This window comes from Furipterus horrens, unplaced genomic scaffold (genome assembly GCF_987537825.1).
Source record: "Furipterus horrens unplaced genomic scaffold, mFurHor1.1.pri manual_scaffold_11, whole genome shotgun sequence".
Lineage (NCBI taxonomy): Eukaryota > Metazoa > Chordata > Mammalia > Chiroptera > Furipteridae > Furipterus > Furipterus horrens.
Window position 1 is genome coordinate 89,955,821 of NW_028327181.1, and position 19,389 is coordinate 89,975,209.

The following is a 19,389-nucleotide window of genomic DNA, read 5'->3' on the forward strand; positions in this document are numbered from 1 at the left end:
AGTAGGATAACCAGGGAATTCTAGAGAAAAATGAAATCCTGTTTTTGTCTTTAAAAACTTGCAACCTAATTAACCAAATAATATAACCAAGTCGAATAAGTAACCTGATGTTTTAACAAAGCATAAACAACCTGGTTAGAGCCATAGGGTGGAATAATTAATATTGCATGGGCTAGATCAGTGAAGGCTTTGTGAAAGGCAGAGGAGCATGTAAACTGACTTTTGAAGAAAGGATGACTGAAATTTCAGGAGATGGAGGTTAAAGACAAAGGGCAGCCCCAACAGAGGCCACCGTGTTCGCAACAACTCTGACATGTTGAAATACAGTGGCTGTGTAGGGACCCGTGGAGGCTTTTATTGTTGTTCTAGACCACAGGCAGCTTTGGTGAGATGTGAAAATAGAACTGAAAAAGGACGATTAAAGCCAGATGGCGTTTGAATAGTTTACCAAAGGAGCTTGTGGTTTATTGTGTAGATCTATATTTTATAAATTTTGTGGAGCTATCTAAGAGGAAACATGAGAAAGTTTGGATCAGGGAGGGAGGCATGATGACAGTAATGAGGATGGCAGCAGCCATCAGATTTATTGAGTTATTATGTGCTAGGATCTGTTATGTACTTTACTGGAGTCTTATGTTTTAAATGAAGAAACTAAGACTTAAAGAGACATGAAGTTACTTGCCCACGACGTAGACCTAGTAAGTTGTGGAATGTGGATTTGAATCCAAACCTCTCACTATAGTCTTCTGTGTAGCAGTGATGATATTTACATTTGAAGAAAATAAGTCAGGGACAGGATGGATTGCATAACAGCTTGCAGGAAAGAAGGCCATTTGGGAAACTAAGAGTTTAAAGGAAAGAAGATTCTCTTACAGACTGAGACTAGACAAGAGGGCATAGATTTGGGGCAACCTTCGTTAGGTACAATTCTGTAAATGATGGTGACTCACTAATCAGCGCATTAAAACCTTTTAAGTTCATAATGTACCCAAACTGACCTACCAGTACATTCTTGTTTCATGTGTACTGGTCAAGGTCACAGATGTGACCTTGGCCAGTTTGAGTTTCAAACAAGGAGTGTATCTCCTAGTCCTAGGAGCAGCAATGCTCCTGAAGACACTTACTATAGCAATCTCTAATTTGTGAAGAGAAAGCACCTTTCTATGTCAGTAATCTGTCTCTTCCCCTTTCTTTTAAGTACAGTAGCCCCCTCCTACCCATGGTCTGCTGAGGTCGGAAAATATTAAATGGAAAATTCCAGAAAGAAAATTCATAAGTTATTTTAATTGCACGCTGTTCTGAGTAGTGTGATGAAATCTCACACAGTCCTGCTCCCTCCCGCCCGGGATGTGAATCATCCCTTTGTCTAGTGTTCATGCTGTTTTCACTACCTGCTCTATAGTCACTTCTTAGCCTTCTCATCATCAGATCGACTGTTGTGATATCTCAGCGCTTCTGTTCAAGTAACCCTTATTTTACTTAATAATGGCTTCAAAGCAGAAGAGTAGAGATGCCAGCATTTTAGACATGCCAAAGAGAAGCCGTGATGTGCTTCCTTGAAGTGAAAGGTGAGGACAGTACAATAAGATATTTAGAGAGCCCTGGCTGGTGTGGCTCAGTGCACTGAGCACCGGCCTGCGAACCAAAGGGTTGCTGGTTCAATTCCCAGTCAGGGCACATGCCTGGGTTGCAGGCCAGGTCCCCAGTTGGGGGCGCGTGAGAGGCAACCACACATTGATGTTTCTCTCCCTCTCTTCCTCCCTCCCTTCCCCTCTTTCTAAAAATAAATAAAATATATTTTTTTAAAAAGATATTTTGAGAGAGAGAAACCACGTTCACTTAACTTTTATTACAGTACATTGTTACAATTGTATTTTATTATTAGTTATTGTTAATCTCTTACTGTGTCTAGTTTATAAGTTAAACTTTATCACAGGTATGTATGTATAGCAAAATACACACACACACACAGAGTAGGGTTTCGTGTTATTTTCTGATTTCAGTCATTTGCTGGGAGGTCTTAGAACATATCCCCCATGGATGAGGGGGACTACTATAGCTAACTTTTTAAAAAAATCCTCACCTGAGGGCATGCCTATTGATTTTAGAGAGAGGGGAAGAGAGAGAAATGACACTGTGAGAGAGAAACATCGATCTGTGGCCTCACATGTGCCCCAACCATAGACCTGAACCCACAACCTTGGCATGTGCCCTGATCAGGCATCAAAACCCCATTCTTTCAGTTTATGGGATGATGCTCCAACCAACTGAGCCATATCAGCCAGGGCTACTATATCTAACTTTGATTCCACAAATATTTATTGAACACCTATTATGCAGGTTCCAATACTGTCTTCTGTCAGCTAGATGAGTGATTCTTAATGAATCAGGATATCTGTGAACCCCTAACACTGTATACAGGTTTTCTGTATATGTGCGTGTGCTTTTTTCTGGGGAGCCCTATTGCCTTCATAAGTTTTTCAAGAGAGTATGCTATAAAAGGAGGGAGAAGTACTTATCTGGAATGGAGAAGGGTTCTGAACCCTGAGTGCTTACTAGTAAAAAGGTTTAAAAATAAGGATATCTAAACTCAATTTGAACCTCCTGGGATTGTGATTTTAGTGGATTTGAGGTAGAGCACCATCAAGCAAAGGTTGATAGCCACTATCTCTACAGGAGTAACACTAAAAGTTACTTCATGAGAACAGAAACTGCTTGTTAATTATTGTACTTCCGGAGTCTGGAAAGTGCCTGGTACACAGCAGGCACTCAGTAAATATTTATTAAATGAATGAGGACTAGAGCCTTCCAGTTCAGAAATGATTAAAAAAGACACCTCCGCTTCCTTCAATTGCTTTATCATTCATGGTAAGTCATGATGGGATCAGTGAAAACACTTCCTCACGCAGTAATAGTGTGCATTTGAACTCTAAATAGCTAAGTCTGTAGATGCCCACTACAGGCAAATGCTATAAGAAGTAAAGCTGAGTTCGTAGTGAGGAGTAGGAACCTCAGGTCCTTGGCTAATGGCATGTGGAAGAGTTATAAGCAGCAAATATGGGAACACTTTATTGGGGGTTCTAGCTGTTTCAGCGTAGCCTGTGTTTGGTACCTTTTTTATTTAGGTGGCTCTTAACTTGGGAAGGATCATGTATATAGGGATCTAACAGTATTTCTTTAAGATCCACTCGATATTTAGTAGTCTCTTATTTTTTTTTTTTTTTCTTCTCTTCCTGTCTTCTTTATCCCTCAAGTAATAGAGAGTACCCTCCAATTACTGAGTCTTTTTAGGGTGGTATAATATTTCAGTATTCTAGGTATATATTCCTATGAAATTAAGGGGCATTGTGGAGTTAATTTATATGGAGGTATTCCAGAAGCAGTGATATAAGCCAGCTGGTAGAAAACTGATATATCGCAAAATTGCAATTGTTATGAACCCCTTTCTCTTCTGGAAATTATGAGTAGGGATATTGGGATAAATCAGGATTTGGGGCAACAAATTACCTTTAGTACAGAGTTTATAAGCATCTGAAAACTCCAGGATTTCTCGTACTTAGTTTAGAGCAGATAATTTTTTTTAAAGATTTTATTTATTTTTAGAGAGAGGGGAAGAGATGGAGAAAGAAAGAGAGAGAAACATCAATGTGTGGTTGCCTCTCATCTGCTCCCAACTGGGGACCTGGCCTGCAACCTGGGCATGTGCTCTGACTGAGAATCGAACCAGCGACCCCTTGGATCACAGGCCGATGTTCAGTCTACTGAGCCACAGCAGCCAGGGCTAGAGCAGATAATTTTTATGTACATGTGTTGGAATCATTTGCAGAATATGCCATCTACTTCTAAAAATATTGGGAGAAAGTGAAATAGCAGTTTATTAAATTTCAGACCAAAGGAGATTTCTTTGTAGCCCAACTGATTTGGGTAGGTTATGAAAGGAGATGGTTTTGTCATTCATTTATACATAGGATGTTTTTATAGGTATAAGAAATGGATTAGGGCAAAGAAGGAACATGAAGACCTATAAACAAGAGGCCATGAAATAAATAATTCAAGCTTTTTTTTAAAGCAAAGGGACATGACCTGAAGGATTAGAAATTATTTTATTCATAAGATCTTGAATTAACATTAGATGAGACAGCCTCTTTGGCTTTGTGGATTCTGCTGAGCAGGGGTTTTTAATTAGAATAAGTCTTTTAGGTCGATCCTTTTCAAACTTGAATATGCATATAAATCACCTGGGGATCTTGTTTAAATGCAAATACTAAATTGTAGGCCTGGGATGAGGTCTTAGATTCCACACTTCTAGTAAGCTCTCAGGAGGGCTGCTCCAAGAACCACACTTTGAGCCGCAAAGTTCTTGAAGTAGCAGGAAGTGGCTGTATAAAGGACACTAACAATGGAGAAAAAATGCTACCTGTGTTGGTATAGTTCACTCAAAAGTAAGTTTAAATTTTCATCCTCCTTTCCCTTGACATTACCTACTAAAGACCCCTGGCTGGTTTGGCTCAGTGGATTGAGCATCGGCCTGCGAGCTAAGTGTCGCTGGTTCGATCTTCCAGTCAGGGCACATCAGAGAAGGAAAACTCTGACTCCAAAAAACCTCCGCTGCCTTGCGGCATACCTCTTCAGGGGAAAGGCTAAGGGAGTAAACCCCGACAGAAAATCCGGAGCCAGAGTCCCTAAGGCGGTTTGACGTTGTAGTCAACACCGGCAACTCCTGCGGCGCACCTGAAGCCAAGCTGTATTGACTCCGTCTTTCCCTTGGACCCTTCAGCTGCGAAGAGAGGGGGGGTCTGCTGCATGGGCAACAGCAGACCCTCCATATCACCCTGCCCAGGCTCTGTAGCTTCAGCTTCACTGGAGAGGACACTCCAGCGTCATCGCAAGATGTCGATTCAACACGGGAGGAGACAGATACCGTGTCACTCCCGAGTCGGACTGCACAGCCATTCTCGGCGGTGCAGATAGACTCTTAAGAAGCTACACCATCGTCTCTCGAGACGGACGGCTGCCGACGACCTACTAAAGATGAACGTGTGTATACTCAACAATTCAGTAATTTTATTCTTGAGTATATATCCTAATTTGGAGAAATTCTTAAACATGTACCCCAAAAAACAAATATAAGAGTTTTCATTGTAGCTTTCTTATGGGGGGGGGGGGAGACAGGGGGTATGGATTAGAAATAACCCAAATGTTTATATGCTATAAAATGGATACAATACATTTTGGTGTATTTATACAATGGAAATATTATTTGTTCAGCAGTCAAAATCAATGAACTCCAGCTATACACATCACTGAGGATGAATTTTCAGAACATAATATTGGGTTATAAAATCATAGCAGAATACATATAATATGATTATATTTAAAATTTAAAAACAGAAAACAATGCTTCCTTGCTTGAGGCTGATACGTTCAAATGTATAAAAATTGTGAAGAAAGCCAAAAGAAAGATTAACAAAATTCTGAGTGGTCTTTTCCTCTTTAAATCACAAAGAGATTATGTGACTGATGAGGAGCTTCAAAGATACTGGTAATATTTTATTTCTTGAACTATATAAGGGAGTATTGGGTCTAAAACAATGGTTCTCAACCTGTGGGTTGTGACCGCTTTGGGGGTCGAATGACCCTTTCACAGGGGTCGCCTAAGACCATCGGAAAACACATATGTAATTACATATGGTTTTTGTGATTAATCACTGTGCTTTAATTATGTTCAATTTGTAACAATGAAAATACATCCTGCATATCAAATATTCACATTACGATTCATAACAGTAGCAAAATTACAGTTATGAAGTAGCAACGAAAATAATTTTATGGTTGGGGGTCACCACAACATGAGGAACTGTATTAAAGGGTCGCGGCATTAGGAAGGTTGAGAACCACTGATCTAAAAGCTTTTGTTATTATTATTTAAAATGTTCTTCTCTCTGAGCCCTGGCTGGTGTGGCTCAGTGGATTGAGTGCTGGCCTGTGAACCAAAAAGTCACCGGTTCGATTCCCAGTCAGGGCACATGCCTGGATTGTGGGCCAGGTCCCCAGTTGGGGGCATGTGAGAGACAACCAATCATTGTGCCTCTCCTCTCTTTCTACCTCTTTCCCCTATCTCTGAAAGTAACTAAATAAAATCTTTAAAAAAAAAAAGTTCTATCTAATACATAATAAGATGTTTTGTGACTCTAAACAAGAAAAAAATATATTCAAATGGATTCAAGGTTATTCCTGTGATTGCTTTACTTATTTGTATTTCAGTATGCTGCCTCGAGTGGGTGAGAACCAGGTGGCATTAAAGGTATTCTATGGGGAAGTTTTTGTTGGAGGATGACATACATTTGAACATCTCCCTTATTTGTGTCATGAAAATTTTTTGAAAACCACTGCTGTAAGTTTAGAGCAATATAGTTTAATAGGGTAAGCAGACCTGCAAACTAAAAACTAATATAATATGAGTGCTCGTACTAGAGGAGATATGTTTACAAAAAAACTAGCCAGAGATCAGCCAGGAAAGCTTTCTGAAGTAGGTGTTATGTAGCCTGGGTCTTTAGGAATGAGGGAGCCCACATTCCCAGTGAAGGAGAAGAAAGTACAATGGCACGGAGGTTTAAAAGTCCATGGAGAGTCCGGTGAGTGAATTTAGGCGTTAGCAGCCGTACTGTGAAGGGCTTTATCTAACACACTTTGGAGTTTGCACTGTCGACATCGAGGTTTTATTACTTAAGTTAGGGATGTTGATTTGAGGTGTATGTGCAAGGCTCCGGGCTAGTAGTTTCCCTGAAACTCTGTATTGATGTATTTACGTTCTTTTCTTCCACTTGCAGGCTGCTATATGGCAAGCACTGAACCATTATGCTTACCGAGATGCAGTGTTCCTCGCAGAACGACTGTATGCTGAAGGTGTGTAATATATTCATTTCTATAAAATCATAAATCAGTAAAATATATGAACACCATCACTTTTTATGACTGTAATGAGATTCTGAGTATCACTTTTGTTTTTTCTTTATGGTTAACATTAGTTCATAAAATCTTTTCCCTGTACCTGGGGAGCTGTACTGTATATCCCATGACTGTTTTGTCACTACTGATTTGTACACCTCACTTAGTCTTACCTTCACCTTTTCACCCATCTCCTCAACTCTCTTCTCTCAGGCAACCATCAGTCTGTTCGCTGTATCTTTGAGTCTATGTCAGTTTTGTTTGTTCACTTATTTTGTTCTTTAGCTTCCACAGATAAGTGAAAGCATATGGTCTTTGACTTATTTCACTTAGCGTAATATCCTCTAGGTCCACCCACGCTGTTGCAAATGGTAAGATTCATTCTTTTTTATGGCTGAGTAATATTCTATGGTCTATATTTACCACAACTGTTTTATCCACTCATCTATTGATGGGCACTTGGGCTGCTTCCATATCTTGGCTATTGTAAATAATGCTGCAGTGAACATAGGGGTGCATATATTCTTTCAAGTTAGTGTTTTGGGTTTCTTTGGAAGTGGAATAGCTGGGTCATAAGGCAGTTTCATTTTTAATTTTTTGAGGAACCTTCATATTCTTTACCATAGTGAATGCACTGGTCTGCATTCTCACCAGTGGAGGGTTCCCTTTTCTCTACTTCCTCAACAACACTTGTCGATTTGTTGATGACAGCCATTCTGACAGGTGTGAGGTGATATCTCACTGTGGCTCTAATTCGCAGCTCTGATAATTAGTGGCATTGAGCATCTTTTTATATGTCTGTTGGCTGGCTGGCTGTCCTCTTTGGAGAAGTGCCCTCTGCCCACTTCTAGATGGATTGCTTGTTTTTTTGGTGTTGAGTTGTGTCAGTTCATTATAAGTTTTCAGTATTAATCCTTATCAGACGTACCATTGGCAGATATGTTCTCCTATTTAGTGGGCTGTCTTTTCATTTTGTTGGTGTCCCCTGCTGTGCAGATATTTTTTTAGTTAGATGTAGTCCCATTTATTTATTTTCTCTTTTGTTTCCCTTGCCTGAGATGTCAGAAAAAATATTGCTAAGAGAAATGTCACAGATTTTACTGTGAGAATTATGGTTTCAAGTCTTACATTTAAGTCTTTAATCCATTTTTAGTTTATTCTTGTATTCTTTGTTCCCCACACAGCCTCTAAAGTACTGATCAAAGCAGCCAACAAAGGAGCTGGCACATTTCTGAACGCGCAGCCTTCTGGGTCTCCTTGCCATCTCCTAGTGTGTGATCCGCCCTCTCCCACCCCCTAACAGCAAGTAGGGTCACACAAAAGTTGGATCAGTGCTTGCTTTCTTTTTCTCTCTTTTTTAAAGATTTTATTTATTTATTTTTAAAGACAGGGGGAGTGAGGGAGAAAGAAGGAGAGAAACATCGATGTGTGATGTGCGAGATTCATTGATCAGTTGCCTCTCGAAAGCCCCCAGCTGGGGCCCTGGCACACAACCCAGGCATGTGCCCTGACTGGGAATCCAACCAGAGACCCTTCAGTTCGCATGTTGGCGCCGGCTCAGGCCACTGAGCCACACCAGCCAGGGCTGGATCAATGCTTTTAATGATGCAAACGATAAATTAACATGCCGTATGTTTTCATTCTTGCAAGTGGTTTCATTTTTCTTTTTCTTTTTTCACATGTATCTGTCCAGTTTTCCCAACACCATTTATTGAATACTGTATTTTTATCCCATCATATGTTCTTGCCTCTTTTGTTGTATGTTAATTGAATCTGTCCTTTTCAGTATAAATTATTTAAGATTGGTAATGTATAACCCTGAATTTTCCTTGCTAATGAAATTTGATTTTTGTACTCTCAAAGGTCTATTATTAAAATATTACATAAAACAAGATGCTTTACTTGTAGTCTATTTAAAGGTAAGTGTGTGTGTGTGCGCGCGCGCGTGCACATGTGTTTGCTTGCTTTTCTTAAGGATTCACAGGTTTCTTTATTGTATTATCCCCTTGATTCATTGTAGGAAGATGGTAATTAGGACTTGGAGAACTAACTTTTCTATCAATAAAGTATTTCTCCTTAATTGAAATTTGGATTTATAAATGATTGTTTTACATTAAATAACATGCCTAATTTTTTTGTTAAACTTGTTTATTCCCAGGCAAACAATGATTACCATCCAACCTAGTGAATAATAGCCCTTTTTTTTTCACATGTGTTCTTAGTACACTCAGAAGAAGCCTTGTTTTTACTGGCAACCTGTTATTACCGCTCAGGAAAGGCATATAAAGCATATAGACTCTTGAAAGGACATAGTTGTACTACGCCGCAGTGTAAATACCTGCTTGCAAAATGTTGTGTTGATCTCAGCAAGTAAGTTTTTAAACATTTTTTTCTATCTAATTTTGTTCCTATTTATACCGTAGAATTTTGGATAAAAATTTTTTGATGGATTAAACTGTGATTGACTCCCTTTCTCCCCTCTTTTTTGGTAGTAGAGATTTGTCAGTAACTTTTGAAATATAATATAGTGATAACTAATTACTATCATTTTCTAAAATCCCAGTGTTATTTCCTTTCCTTTGCTTTCATTGTTAGACCACTTGGAATAAAGCCTGAAACCACTTCACCTGCGATTAATGTTCCCCTGTATCTACGTAGCTGTGTAATTACAAATTTGCCTTTCAAGATCATTCTGTTTGCGAACCACTATTCCTACCCTTTTGAGGCAGTGGGGCAAATTCAGGAGGGTGCTTCTTTTGCACATTACAGTTAAACCAAGTCAGTAGAGGTATAGGTAGTTATGTTCTGTGCTGTAAGAGATGAAATAATGGTAAAAGTGACTAGAACTAGACAGATAATTATAAAAGCCTATGTGTATATTTAGAGTGTAGGTTTACAGGTTTCTTTTATTTGATGACTTTTAAATTAAAGCTAACTACAATATGTATAACATTTCTGAGATATTTGTTATTGAATTTTTTTTTAAAGATTTTATTTATTTATTTTTAGAGAGAGAGGAAGGGAGGGAGAAAGAAAGGGAGAGAAACATGAATGTGTGGTTGCCTCTCGCACGCCCCTCCTGGGGACCTGGCCCACAACCCAGGCATGTGCCCTGACCAGGAATCGAACTGGCGACCCTTTGGTTCACAGGCTGGTTCTCAATGCACTGAGCCGCAACAGTGAGGGCTAAGCCAATTCTTATGTTAGACATTCTTACCCCATTTACAAATCATTATAGTTTTTTAAAAATCCCATTGACAATAAAAAACTAGATATTGCCTGTCATGTGTAAAACTTATTTGAGAGTTTTGATGCTTTGAAAAAAAACTTAAAAATACAAATCCTTATAAACTGATATGCTAAAAGTATATATTGAAATTGGGCAAAAATTTTTCCTTTGGTGAACATTTATGATTTTCTATATCAAGAAAACATAATTGACAAAAAAGGATGAAGTGGTAGTCAAGTTTCATTTATAAACCTAAAAATGACAGGCCATTAAGTATGCAGTTTCTAATTAAAATGTTAGTCTTATTTAATTTGCTTGTAAATTTCTATTTCAAGGAATTAAAGAACTAAGAATGGTTACCACATTTGTTAAGGAAAACCCATTTATATTTTTTCCCCAGTGTAATGGTCTTTCATTTCTTTTAATATGAGTATTGTGTATGTTGTGTAGAGGAGATTTGTACACACAGTGACTAAATCTAACTGGTTATATTTTTAAAGGAAAGACTGGAATTTTAAGATAATAAATTCCCAGTTTCCCAACTGATTCTAAATACAAGTTTATTGCTGTTCTAAAGGTACCATGAACTTTTTATTTTGCCTATCTGTATATCAAGAGGTACTTTGGACACTCAGGACCTTTTACATTGACTTTTTAAATCTATAAACTTGTGTTTTAAAGGCTTGCAGAAGGGGAACAGATCTTATCTGGTGGAGTGTTTAATAAACAGAAAAGCCATGATGATATTGTTACTGAGTTTGGTGATTCAGCTTGCTTTACTCTTTCATTGTTGGGACATGTATATTGGTAAGTAAGAATCATTCAAATTATCAGAAAATTGTTTCCAATACTAGAATGCTTTGTGGTTTTAAAACCTATGCTGATGTTTATCAAATAGCACTTTGCTGAGTAGGATACAGTCTCCCAGTACCATGACGTTTTTAAACCTGAAAAATATTAGAGATGCTGATCCCACTTTGTCTGCTTTGCCTTAATGATAGTAGCTCCAGCAGCACTACCCAACAGTTGAATGCGCATATGGGTTTCCCCTGGTTGAGGAGAATATCTTCATGTAATCCCACTGAGGAAAAAGAAGAAAAAGAGTAAAGTTTTTTCTCTAATATTAAATATCACTGCTGTTCCTTAGAAAGAGATTTGAAGTTAAGTTTCAGTAATAAAGTAAATAGATTTATTTCAATTTATTTAAATTCAGTCAGGCTTTTAAAAGCAAATGAGTGAATTCAATGTTATCACTATAATAATATTTTTCTCACCTATTTTAATTCTGAAGTGCTCTTTGAACTGAGGGAAGATATATTGTATTAGGTAGCAGGGATTGTTCAGCTGCCCATGGGAGGACATCGCTGTGTAAATGTCATCTGTTGCACATCATGGGAGAAATAAATGAGGATTGCTTGTCTACAGAGTTAGGATAGCATCTGTTTTAAGATAAATTCAGGCTAGTTTAATAGTTTTTGAAAAACCTTGACAATGTCTTTTTGAACAGAATAAGTTACTCATTTTCAGATGATACCACTCTTAAGAATAGGAGTAAGTAAAGATATAATATCAGTATCTTCATTTATCTAAATAAAAGGACTTATAGTAATTAATTTAGTTCATGTAGCTATGATTCTTCTTGTAGTTTATTCAAGAAACTTTGAGACCCATCTTCTATTATGGCTAGACATAGTGTTGGCACTGGGAATATAAAGATAAATAACTCACAGTCCCCATCCTCAGAGTTTTATAATAGCAGAGGTATGCAGTAAACAAAAGTTCCTAAATTTTTATCATCACAATAAAAATACTGATAAAATTTGAGCAGTATTTTGTTTGAATGAGAGAATGCTCAGTTCTACCTGGTCAAGAAGAGGAGTAAGAAGATAACTAGGAAAGACTTGATAGACTAAGTTTTGTTCCTTCAAATTCTCAGTAGTAATAAAATTAGAAATTAGAGAGTATCCAAAATACTTGAATGGACACTTCACTGTAGAGTATATATGGTTAGTAAATAAGCACATGAAAAGATGTACCAGATCATTAGACATTAAGGAAAGGCAAATAAAAACCACCATTAGACAATGGGGTGGGGACTGACTGTGGGAGAAGGGGTGGGCTGGGTGCGGGGGGAGCAATGGGGGAAAAGTGGGCAGCTGTAATAGAAAAACAAACAAGCAAAGATTTTTAGTGGGGGGGGGGGATGAAAAATGAAAGCAAAATAAATAAATAATGAGCCAGCAACTCCCCCCCAAAAAACAACAACAACAACACCATTAGTTGCCCTGGCAGGTGTGCCTCAGTTGGCTGGAACATCATCCCCTATACCAAATAATCACAGGTTTGATTACTGATTAGGGCACATGCCTAGGTCGAGGGTTCCATCCCCAGGAGGGCATGAGGGGCAACCAATCGATGTTTTTGTCCTACATCAATGTTTCTCTCCCTCTCTCTCCCCCCCTCCCTTCCTCTTTAAAAATCAATAAACGTGTCCTCAGGTGAGGATAAAAAAACAAAACAAAAGAAACGACCACTAGAAACCACTACACATGTATTAGAATGGCAAAAATAAAAACTACTTGCAATACCAAGTCCTGGTAAGGATGCAGAGCAATGGGATTTCTCATACATTGCTGGTGGGAATGTAAAATGATACTCGTATGTGAATACTCATAACAGCTTTATCTGTAAAAGCCCAAAAGTGGAATCAACTCAAATTCAATGGTGAATGGGTAAATTACATTCATACAATGGACTACAGCTCAACAATAAAGAGAAACAAACTGATAAATACAATAACTTGAATAGTTTTCAAGTGTATTATGGCAAGTGAAAAAAGCCAATTTCAAAAGTTTACATACTATACATTTCCATTTATGTAAATTATTGATACGAGGACATTACAGTGCCCAAGAAGGACCCTTGGCTCTCGGAAGTTCGAGCTGGGGTGAGAGTGCGGCTATAGAGTGGCTGAAGGTGCTTCTTTGGGGTGTTGAAACAGTTCCGTATCCTGATTGCAGGGTGGTTATACAGATCTGTACGTGCAGTACATTTCATAAAACTACACAGAAACAAACGAGCACGTGTAAAAACTGCTGACATTCAAATAAAGTCTGTGGTTTATTTTACAGTGTTACACTGCTGTCAGCTTCCCAGTTTTGTTCATTGTACTGTGGTTACACCAGATGTTATTATTGAGGGAAGCTGGCTGTAGGGTACATGGGAACACTACTATTTTTGTGACTTCTATGTGTGTCAGATTATTTCAAAGTAAAATTTAATAAAATGAAAGTGTTAAAAGAGTGCTATATTTGTATTACTAATTATTTTGAACCATGATTATTGAATGTTTTTGAAAGTATACTTGAATCAGGTTCTAACCATGGAAAAGGAAGGTATTTTTTCCCCCCTTCTTCAGAGGAATAAGGATGGATTATTTTTACTTATCATAATTGTTATTATTATTTTTATTTATCATAAAGATGAAAAGGGCATGTATCCAACCCTGCTCCAAAAACTGGCTTTTCTTTCAGCCATCATATGCCTGTCTTGTGACCAAAATGGTACTCAGTAATTTAGATACATACATTGTTGTAGTTTTGTAGCTATGGCTTATCTTTTTTATTTCCAGTATTTTGATAGCTACTTCATTAGTCTTTTTGTCTACAATAGCACATGAGACTGATTTTTTTAGGATACAACTGATATTAAGTCAGGTTCTTAGATTAACCTGTTTCTTCCCAATACCATCCAAATAATTATTTTTACCCCATTTATTAGGGAAACTCCTTTCTGTGTTTTAATAAAAAATCCATCTAAAGTTGGAACACTCCAAGCACTTTAATTTTCTTAAACCTTTTTTTCTTTTTACCTCTCTATTGAATGAATTATTGGATATTTATCTCCCAGACTAGATTATTATAGTTTCACACCTGGCTTCTTCCTTCCCCAGTTAGCCCTTATATTATTTGTACATCTGTCTGTATCTTTCTGTGTGTGTATTTAATCTCTTCTTAGTAGACAATAATTTTGTTTTAAACTTATATTCTATGGTCTCTTAATCAAATCATGGCTTATAAAAATCAGCCTTATCAAGAGTTTAAAAAATTTGTTAAAGTAAAAATAAAATAAATTTAAAAAGAAATTTATTCTTAGAGGGGAAGGGAGAGGGAAAGAGAGGGAAAGAAACATCAATGTGTGGCTGCTTTTCATGCACCCACAACTGGGGACCTGGCCTGCAACCCAGGCATGTGCCCCTACTGGGAATCGAACCAGCAACCCCATGGTTTGCAGGCTGGTGCTCAATCCATTGAGCCATACCAGCCAGGGCAAAAGAAAATAAAATTTAAATAATTTTGGAGAATGGAATTTTCATTATAAAGGATTACCTCTTACATTTCCAGAGTATTTGTCCTTGAAGAGATTATTCTATCTTTTCTTGAATTAGTTTGTCCACCACTTTTCTGGCCATTATATAATTCATTTAATCTATTCAATGCAACTTTTAAAATTATCAATAAAAATGCTAGTTTTATGTTACATTATATAAGCAGAGTAAGGAGGCAAAGCTACTTGAACACAGGAAAGCGATAATATAAAAATGAGAAAGATCTAATTTCCTGTCTACAGAAAGCTTATAATCAATTGCTAGAGAACACACATGAAAGATAAATAAATAGGCAGACCATAGTTATGAAAGAGATGGTTATTAACATGAATTAGTTTGGGTGGAAAGCAGTAAGAACTCTTGGAAGCATAAAATAATATTAAAACATTGAGATTTCTTTGTATTTTTCTTTTCCTGGCTTTATGATAAAAGTTAACAAGACTTCATTTGCCACTTTCCACTCCTATTACTTTGAAGAAAAAAATGTTCCTTTTATGTCTTTTCTTCATTTTGTATTAAATTACCCCTTAATCCGTGGTAAATGATTACATAATTATTGTGACAATTATTTTTCCTTTATCAAATTCCATTTAAATGATCTTAGGTGTAGACTTTGATAAAACTTACTTAGATTTTTCTGAAAGTTTGTCACCTGCTCCAGCTTCCCTCTTTGTCCATGTGTTTACTGAATCAAATTAGGAAAGTTTGGGATGCTAGATATCCTTCAACTGGAGGTGCTTTCTTTTCTTTAGTACATCATTTATTCTAGTTTCTACTCTTGCAAAATTTGGAAATGAGGCAATCTAATATCTAGTTCCCCAAGGGGTTCTTCATCACAAGTCTCTGAGATTATACTGACAGCACTTAAACAGATTACATGTTTTAGCTGATAGTTTCATTTGAATGTTCTTTTGAAAATCTTGGTTAGATGCGCTCTGGCCCTTTATAGAGTTTTGGAAGAATTGCTATATCTTAATTTTTTTCCATTATATGTATAATGAAGAATTTCCACCAGGTAATGAGTATTTTTTTTTACCTGAAAGCTCCAATGAGTCTCACTAACCCTCAACTCCATCCTCGCTCCCATTTAAGAGCTAGGGAGGTAACAATGCTGGTTTAATTTCCAGATTTTTACAAGTATGTATGGTTTCAGGGATGGTGTTTGCATTCTAAATATAAGCCTTTACACACCTGATTTAGAAAAATATGTTTTCCTGTCATTAAGAGCTACCATTTCTACCTAGTTAGAAAATCTGTTCACTTAAATATACTATATTTAAAGCATGTAAGTCACTTTCAAAATTACTATGTACTGGGAACTGGGATATTATATTAAAAATTAAGAAAATGAGACTGAAACGTTTGGATGTTTTTTATGTCTTCTTCAGTAATTCTAGTATCTGACAGTAAATAAAAAGCATTGTTATATTCAAGAAGGCAGTGATAGCTTATTTTGTTAGCATTCCTTTCAATTTATGTTCTCTTTGCTTTCACTGACTTTTGACATGAAATGCCCTAAATAATAGAGATTGGAGGATGGTAAAAGGGGAAATTGGTGATTTAGGGGAGCATCAAGAAGAGTATTCTCAGAACTTTATATAAGACTTACCTAATTACTGTAACAAATTTCTTTATGATGTTTTGGGCTCTGTAGCTTGTCTAATCTATTTGTTTGTCTTTACAGCAAAACAGATCGGCTTGCCAAAGGATCAGAATGTTACCAAAAGAGCCTTAGTTTAAATCCTTTCCTCTGGTCCCCCTTTGAATCATTATGTGAAATAGGTGGGTTTATAGAAGTGGTTATGGTGGGGGAGTCCCCAGTTTCCTCTTCTTTATTTTTTCCGCTGCTTAATTTTGGAACATAATAAAAATTATCCAGAAAAAGAAAATTTTTTTCAAAGCCTAAGGACTGTTAAAATTGAGCACAAGAAATAAGATAGAGTTGTATGTTTAAAGAATAATGTAGCCTTTCTTGTGTCCTCTAGCATGAGTTGTATTATGAGTATAGCACTAGCCAAAACAGCCTTCTGGATAAGAAAAGAAATGAGTAGAATGCCCAAAGCAGAAATTGTTATATAATAAGACCTGGAAACTATGGGGAGAGAGTGTCTCAGTATATATATGCTCTAGGGTGCATAAAGAATCAATTTAAAGCATTGTGTCTGTATACATGGAAGTGCTTCAAACTTATTGTAATAGTTACTGGGTTTCACCTCTCTACCCTCCTCAGTTATTACCTTGAGCAAAATGAGATCTAGATCTTTGCTTTCTTCTTTAAAACAAACACAGAAATCTGCATTTTCCTGTGACTTATTTAAAATCAATGCCATTACTGTTTAGTTTTTTTCCTAAATTTATAGCTTTATCTTGGGGGTAAACTTCTGATGGATGGGCTTTAAGGAGGTAAATTTGATTGACAAACAGACAGGAGAACTTTAAAACTCTGGGAAACGCATTCCCCTTGATTTGTGCATATCAAAAAAGTTAACCCTCATTTCTTCAGAGGCAAACCTTCTTTTTTTTCTTCCCTTCACAGGTGAAAAGCCAGATCCTGACCAAACATTTAAATTAACCTCTTTACAGAACTTTAGCAGCTGTCTGCCCAACTCTTGCACAACAGTAGTATCTAATCATAATTTATCTCATAGACAGCCTGAGACGGTTCTTACAGAAACACCCCAGGACACGATTGTAAGTGTGTCAGAATCAAAATAAAAAATAATGAAAGTAAAAAATGATGATCTGAACTAAATGATGTATGGTAAATGACATGGTAGAAATTTTCTGTTTCAGGAATTAAACAGACTGAACTTAGAATCATCCAATTCAAAGTATTCCTTGAATACAGATTCCTCAGTGTCTTATATTGATTCAACTGTAATTTCACCAGATACTGTCCCTCTTGGAACAGGAACTTCCATATTATCTAAACAGGTTCAAAATAAACCAAAAACTGGTCGAAGCTTACTAGGAGGACCAGCTGCTCTTAGCCCATTAACCCCCAGGTAAGACAAACAAAAGATAGTTCAAAATGTGCTATAATAAATGGTATTTTAATAATTCATAGTATTAGTAATATAAATTCATATGAACAACAACTTCTAAACCATTATGGAAATAGAAGCATTTAATAGGTCAATAATGAATCTATTCTGTTTTCAGAAAATGAAGTAAATAAAGTACCTGTGATAAAAAATTTGATATTAAAATATTGGAGAAAATTTAAAATTCTTAAATATGCCTTATTGAGCTAGTATAGGCATTAAAACTTACTCTCTTTATGGCTGTGCATCAGTGAATAGTAATGAACCCCTTGAAATGTTGGAATGTTTATGATACAATCAGACAGTGGTTGTTGTTCAAGTGCTGTTTTCCAAAATATGGAAGAAGGAATGACACTACTAATAGGAAATATTTTGTCAAAATTATTAGAAGTATATATATATGCATAAATACAGGAACCCAGCCCAGAAGATACATATCCAAAAGCATCAAAATAAAAGACCCTGTGCTGTTCCAGACTCTGGATCGGGTCCCAGGCCAGGGAGCTCCTAAAATGAGAGGAGAACAGCTCACTGAGTCCATAGCTGGATGTCTAAGTGGATTCAGGGGCCTCTAGAGACGTTTTCTTTGTAATAGTACCTAAATCCCGTAAATTCCAGTAACTTGAAGTAATTTGATCATTTGGAATTTAGCTTTTATTATTTCTAATAAATCTCCTGAATTCAGTAGTTGCTGCTCAATTTAGTCTCGTTTGATTGGTTTTTAAAATTTTAGTTATGGTGGGTGGAATAGTCGACATTCACAGCTTATTTTTAATCTGCCCCTTAGATCCTCACTGCCCCCAAGACTGATTTACCATTCTCTTCCTTTTAGACCTTCTAATTTAAGTATACTGCTGCTTTATATATGCCTTGATGACTTTTTGACACCTTGATTTCAACCTCTTCTCAGTTTTGGGATTTTGCCATTAGAAACCCCAAGTCCTGGAGATGGATCCTATTTACAAAACTACACTAATACATCTTCTGTAATTGACGTGCCACCCACCGGAGCCCCTTCAAAAAAGGTATTTTCCATGTAAAATAGTTTGGGTACTGATGAAAGAAATTCATTTAGAATTCCAATCTGTTAAAAGCAGTTTCATAGAGAATCTAACTTTATATAATTGCTCTTGCCTTAAAGTTGTTTCTCTAAATGGAAAATGTCACCATTGTCATAGCCTCCTGTTATAGTGGGAGACTCAAAGATGGTTGCTCTTTCTGCCACATTAAGTTATAACTCACAAGTTAGTTTTATTTCAGCATATAGCTAAATAAGCATATTCAGATTTGTACTTTTAATTTTCTGTTTTTTTATGAAATTAAGATTGTTTCTGTTACTGTGAATATAAATAATAAATTCTACCTGCCATAGTTTTTACTTGTCCCCACCACCATGTTTATTTTTTAATTATAATGTTATAATGAAAAAAAGATTGATTTACATAAAGCCAGCTGTTTATGATAATAAAATTCTTATAGTAGATTCTCATAGATCTGTAGTAAATTTATAGAAAATGTGTAATAAAGTGGAAATATTTGACAGTATTCCTTTTCTTAGATTTTTAAATTTATTTTTAGAGAGAGAGGAAGGGAGGGAGAGAGAGAGAAACATCAGTGTGTGGCTACCTCTCCCGTGCCCCCAAACGGGGACCCAGCCCACAACCCATGCGGTGCCCTGACTGGGAATCGAACTGGCAACCCTTTGGTTCACAGGCCAGCACTCAGTCCACTTAGCCACACCAGCCAGGGCAAAAGTATTCTTATAGTAAATACTAGAACAC

General features: G+C 36.8%; 1 protein-coding gene across 4 annotated transcripts in view; it reads left to right on the forward strand.

Moving 5' to 3' along the window:
- The window catches only part of CDC27 (cell division cycle 27), a 56,546-nt gene that overhangs the window by 9,384 nt on the left and 27,773 nt on the right, over window positions 1–19,389 (forward strand). For all 4 annotated transcript variants that reach the window (XM_090292859.1, XM_090292860.1, XM_090292861.1 and 1 more), the window contains exons 2-8: window positions 6,831–6,906; window positions 9,171–9,318; window positions 10,859–10,984; window positions 16,249–16,346; window positions 17,101–17,255; window positions 17,358–17,569; window positions 18,519–18,633. In XM_090292859.1, coding sequence (XP_090148985.1) covers window positions 6,831–6,906; window positions 9,171–9,318; window positions 10,859–10,984; window positions 16,249–16,346; window positions 17,101–17,255; window positions 17,358–17,569; window positions 18,519–18,633 — 930 coding nt within the window. The remainder of the gene's footprint in view (window positions 1–6,830; window positions 6,907–9,170; window positions 9,319–10,858; window positions 10,985–16,248; window positions 16,347–17,100; window positions 17,256–17,357; window positions 17,570–18,518; window positions 18,634–19,389) is intronic.